The sequence below is a fragment of the Solanum stenotomum genome, chromosome 9 (genome assembly GCF_019186545.1).
Source record: "Solanum stenotomum isolate F172 chromosome 9, ASM1918654v1, whole genome shotgun sequence".
Classification (NCBI taxonomy): Eukaryota; Viridiplantae; Streptophyta; class Magnoliopsida; order Solanales; family Solanaceae; genus Solanum; species Solanum stenotomum.
This window is the reverse complement of record NC_064290.1, coordinates 42,427,404-42,433,403: the sequence shown is the minus strand read 5'-3', so window position 1 is coordinate 42,433,403 and position 6,000 is coordinate 42,427,404. Positions and strand designations below refer to the sequence as shown.

The window sequence follows — 6,000 nt, the reverse complement described above, 5'->3', positions numbered from 1 at the left end:
CTTCTCGACTTGGTTCTGAGATTGAGGTACAGTCAGATCTAGTACTACTTTTATAGGCTTTGTCTTTATGACTCCATCTGATGAGCCGTGGTTTTTAGCCCGAAATTGAGTTTGATAAGTAGGGCGCCTCATACCTGATTAGAACTATCAGACACATGGGCTCAATAAAAGTATGTATTAGCTTCTTGACAGGCACTTTGCTTGGGTAAAATAATTAAACCATGCAGTCTGAGAAACTATGTTAAAATTCTTGTGTATTTCGATTCTTATGTAGTTGGACTACCTCTAAGGATATTGACTTGCTTGATCTATGACTGGGCGAACCACCGCCAGGTCAGTGATCCTGTAACGATGAGAGTCATACAGATCCTCATCCAACTCTCCAATTATACAAAGGGGAGGAATGAGCTTGGTAAAACTAACAAGCTCTTCAAAAGAAGCTACTTCTTCGATACATCTGGATGATATTCCTATTCCTACCAAATCTCGTCCTTGCCAGATGAATACCGAATTGGTCGAATTCTGCAAAAAGGAAATTGATAATACTTTTTCTATAACTAACATTGCTATAATTGATAGTGGCGCTGATGTGAGTTGCATTCAAGAAGGTTTAGTACCTACTAAATATTTTGAAAAAACAACTCATATGGCTAAATCTGCATCTGGTCATGCTTTAGATATAAAGTATAAATTATCTAATACTCATATTTGCTAGAATAAAGTTTGTATTCCTCACTTCTTTTTCTTGGTAAAAAATCAGTTATATCCTCCCATTATTCTTGGAACTCCGTTTATAAATGCAATTTATCCTTTTACTAATATAAACGCTAAAGGATTTTCTGCTACTTATAAAAATCAAGATATTAGTTATAATTTTATCACTGAACCTATTTCTCGAGATATTAATGTTTTAATTGAAATGAAACAAAAGCATGTCAATTATTTACAACTTGAGATATGTAGTATGAATATATTCGATACTTTGAAATCTACTAAAATACAGAAAAAGATTAAACTCATTTCTGAACAAATGGCCATTGATATTTGTGCTGATCATCCTAGTGCTTTTTGGAATCGGAAAAACATATTGTAACTCTTCCATATGAAGATAATTTCTCTGAGGAAAATATTCCTACCAAATCTCGTTCTTGCCAGATGAATACCGAATTGGTCGAATTCTACAAAAAGGAAATTGATAATTTATTGCAAAAGGGTTTAATAAAACCTTCCAAGTCACCCTGGTCTTGTACTGCATTTTATGTTAATAACGCAGCAGAAAAAGAACGAGGTGTTTCCAGGTTAGTAATTAATTATAAACCTTTAAATAAATTTTTAAAATGGATTAGGTATCCTATTCCAAACAAAAGGGATTTATTATCAAGATTATACGATGCTAATATCTTTTCAAAATTTGATTTAAAATCTGGATATTGGCAAATCCAAATATTTAAAGACCATTCTTATAGAACGGCATTTAATGTTCCGTTTTGACAATACGAATGGAATGTAATGCCCTTTGGTTTAAACAATACTCCCTCGGAATTTCAAAAGATTATGAATGATATTTTTAATCCTTATTTGGATTTCATCATAGTTTATATTGATGATATTTTGGTATACTCAAAGACTCTTGAAATGCATAGTAAGCATCTAGACATTTTTGTGAAATAGAGTCCAATAATTCTTGGCCATATAATGATTTAGTCATGGGATCCTTCTTCATTAATTTATCCCAGAAATTATTATAATAAATTCGATATAAGTATGAAATTTGTTCTTCAGTAAAACCTACTTCCGGGGTCCATTTATGGATCCATGGAATCAAGAATTCTATGAAGAAATAAATTTGTTCAATTTGTTCTATATAGCAAACATGATCTGAGTGGTATAAATCATTAAGGTCTGGTGCAACCTTAACCCAATTTTTGTATAACTTTAAAAAGGGATCAGGTAAAATCTTTACCGTCGGTCCGTGGTATGACCACCAGTTCAAGAACCGGTTAGGAATTAGGTCAACAAATATCTTTGCACACACCTTGATAAACCAAGTATGTTTATGCTTTTCATTGTTATAATAAAGGACTTTGCTGAAAGCGTTAATATAATCCCAATAAGTGAAATTGGTAGGGATTTTATTGAGGCTAATCTGCCTTTCTTTCATCGAGGATATACCCCAATCTTCAATTAATATAATCTGCTTTATGATCATTTTGGAGAAGTTATAAACGTTCTCGCTGGTGTTATAACCTGAGAAGTGCTGAAATTCAACACTACCTATATTCGTTAAAATGGTCTCGTAATACGAGCGGGTTTTGTATAACTCTCCTGGGAAGTATAATCCGTTAAGTAAATATCGCTGGAATATCTTCCAAGGTTCTTCTTTTCTCTGTATCTCAGAGTTTTCAATAAGAAATATCATTTCTTTCTTTACTACCCTTTCATAGGATCTAATATCATCAACCTCTTCTTTCGCCACCGATGCAAAAGTATCACTTTGCTTTTGAGATAAATATGCTCTCAGTTAGGCGTATAATGGATTATTTTCTGGAATATCATCCAGATGTATCGAAGAAGTAGCTTCTTTTGAAGAGCTTGCTAGTTTTATCAAAGCTCATTCCTCCCCTTTGTATAATTGGAGAGCTGGATGAGGATCCGTATGACGATCCTGATGTTTTTGAGGAGGATGATCTTCCCCTTTCGCGAGTATAACTGCCCCTTCCTCTAGCCTTGGTTACCCAAGGAGGATCCATCCTGCAAACATAGCATTTAGTTTTAATCATCTAAAAGGTCATAAACTTCAGAACAATAAAATCTTTCATAAAGTTCTTGTTCAATCATGTAATTAGCGATGATATCCATCACCATTCCGTCTATAATTCTCCATAAAATACGTTCCTGTAAATCTCTATTAAGAGGAACTGCCTTCAAAATTGTAACCAAAGTAATACCAGTAAAGTAGTCAAGAAAAGCCATTTTTTAAGAAGAAAGATTTTCTCTAGATAAGAAGTCTGGGAGGGGATTATCACTTCCCTTTTTATAATGAATTTCGAAATCAAAAAGGGCTAATTGTGCCTGCCACCTAGCAAATATTAATTTTGATGCATCATGTTTAAAATCTTTATCAAACATATATTTGACTGATTGAGCATCTGTTTTTATCACAAATTTCTGATTGTAAAGATCATCCTGAAATTTTAAAACACATTTAACGATAATTAACATTTCATGAGCTATCGTTGCATATTTTTTCTGAGCATCGCTCCATTTTTCTGAATGAAACTGAATAAGATATTCATTTTTATCATGCGGGTTAATCTGTTTTAATATTCCACCATAACCCATATTGGACGCATCTATCTCAACGATCTTTGGCCAAGCAAGATTAGCAAGGGTTAAACAAGACAAAGATTTAACTCTTTCTTTAATAGTCTTTACAAGATCTGTGAGACTATTAGTCCAAGGCTTCTTATGATCTTTTTTTAGCCTGTCGTATAACAGAGCTAAATCTCGAGACAAATTTTTGTAGAAGGGGGAAATGTAATTTAAATTTCCTAGAAACCGCTGCAATTGCGTCCTATCTGTAATAATATCAGGAAATTTTGATGCGAATTCAATATATCGCTGAATAGGAGTCATTTTTCCTTGACAAATCAAATGACCCAAAAATCTAACTTCTGTTTGAAAAAGACTCATTTTAGGTTTAGATATAACCAAACCATTTTGAATAACTATTTTCTTAAAAATATCTAGATACTTAATATGCATTTCATGAGTCTTTGAGTATACCAAAATATCATCAATATAAACTATGATGAAATCCAAATAAGGATTAAAAATATCATTCATAATCATAATCTTATTATCAATTTGAACAATCAGATTAGACAGGCTATCTAATTTTTTGTCTAAAGAACAAATATGTTCACCAATAACTTTAACATATAGACCCAAATAATTATTTTGAGAAATAAGACGATTAATTTCATTTATACTTACTGCGGCGACTTCATTATCAATAAATTTATGAAAAGCAGTAAAAGTAATACCAGTATTATTTGGTAAAATAAACGGAGCTTGAGGAGGATAAATAGATTGAATAATATCACCTAATTCATCTTTGTAAGATCGTTCAAGAACATTGATGAATAAAGGCAAATAAGTGGTTATAAACCAAGGCACAAAGAACATAATATGATTATGTAATGCACAAGTTTCATAAAACTCTTGAGAAATATTATTTAAATCTTCTTTACTATAAGTGTAAAAAAACCAAGTTTTAAACCGGTTCCATTTTTCATTTAAAAATTCGTTTTGAATATATTTTCTTGCCAGTGAACCTGGACTAAAATCAATTTGATGTTCACTCATCATTAAGTATCATTAAGATTAAAATCCATCTCGGATACATAAGGAATATCCTTATCAGAAACATCAGATGATTTATCATTCATTTGAACAATGTTTAACCGAGGATCAATTTTAATTTTTTATTTTTTCTGCAGATATAACTGTTGATAAAGTATGTAATGAAGCAGCGCGATTTCTAGTTGGACCATAACAAGGTTCTATCGGAGAAATATGTTGAATAGCCAATCTTCTATCAGAAGCAAAAGAATGTCTACTATAAGGAACACTTTTTTCATCAAATTGTATACAAATTTTTCCATCAGAATTTTGACTAATATGAGAATATTCAGAATTGGTGATAGCATCCGTCAGTTGTTCAGGGGGTATAACAGAATCTAGAGTCCAAGTTGTAGGAAAATTAATTTCTTCCCATTTTATAGGTCTTCTAGTAGTGACCTTAGATTTGGCAAAATTAGTTTCTACCAAAATAGTTTGATCAGATGTATCATATAACTTACATCTAGGATTCAAAGTAGCAAGTAATTTAAAATAGATTCTATAAGACAAGCAGATTAATTCAGAACCAGCTGCATAGTTATAACCATGCGTTTTAACATTCAAAGTTAAAGCATCTAAGATATTAGAATCAGTCAAAGACGAACCCATCAAAGATTGTCGAAAATTTAATCTTATCCGAGATGAATTTTAATCTTAATGATACTTAATGATGAGTGAACGTCAAATTGATTTTACTCCAGGTTCACTGGCAAGAAAATATATTCAAAACAAATTTTTAAATGAAAAATGGAATCGGTTTAAAACTTGGTTTTTTGACACTTATAGTAAAAAGGATTTAAATAATATTTCTCAAGAGTTTTATGAAACTTGTGCATTACATAATCATATTATGTTCTTTGTGCCATGGTTTATAACCATTTATTTGCCTTTATTCATCAACGTTCTTGAACGATCTTACAAAGATGAATTAGGTAATATTATTCAATCCATCTATCCTCTTCAAGCTCCGTTTATTTTACCAAATAATACTGGTATTACTTTTACTGTTTTTCATAAATTTATTAATAATGAAGTCGCCGCAGTAAGTATAAATGAAATTAATCGTCTTATTTCTCAAAATAATTATTTGGGTCTATATGTTAAAGTTATTGGTGAACATATTTGTTCTCTAGACAAAAAATTAGATAGCCTGTCTAATCTGATTGTTCAAATTGATAATAAGCTAAAATATGTGAAGCAAGTTTCGGAACAGGCTTCTTCGTCAAAACAGCCTGATGTTCATATTCAAAGGCCTCCTGAGATTCAGGATTTTATTCTTAGACCTTTGCACGACCTTGAAAATATTCTTGATAAAAAGTTTTCTCAATTTGGTGCAAGTGCGAATCCGATAAGTCTCGCTGAAGATTTTGCAGATGAGATGGAAGCCACTTTTGATCTCAAAACTCAAATGGAAATGGAAATTAATAAACTTCATGGATATCCAAAGAAGAATAGTGGTAATACTGCTTCTGCTAGAAAACCTAGCATGCAAACATATTACTATCCCATGCCTACTCCTCAAGATGTTTTAATAAAGGAAAGAGATTGGAATCAAACTAACACTTCTTATAGTGGAAGTGAGATTTATGAATGGAA

The 6,000-nt window shown here is 31.7% G+C and overlaps 1 protein-coding gene across 1 annotated transcript in view; it reads left to right on the top strand.

Moving 5' to 3' along the window:
• Positions 1 to 2,648, top strand: part of LOC125877541 (alpha-aminoadipic semialdehyde synthase-like) — a 6,477-nt gene extending 3,829 nt beyond the window's left edge. The window contains exons 8-9 of the mRNA XM_049558806.1: positions 1,156 to 1,298; positions 2,561 to 2,648. Of these exons, the coding sequence (XP_049414763.1) occupies positions 1,156 to 1,298; positions 2,561 to 2,648 (231 nt within the window). The remainder of the gene's footprint in view (positions 1 to 1,155; positions 1,299 to 2,560) is intronic.
• The last annotated feature ends 3,352 nt before the right edge of the window (positions 2,649 to 6,000 follow it).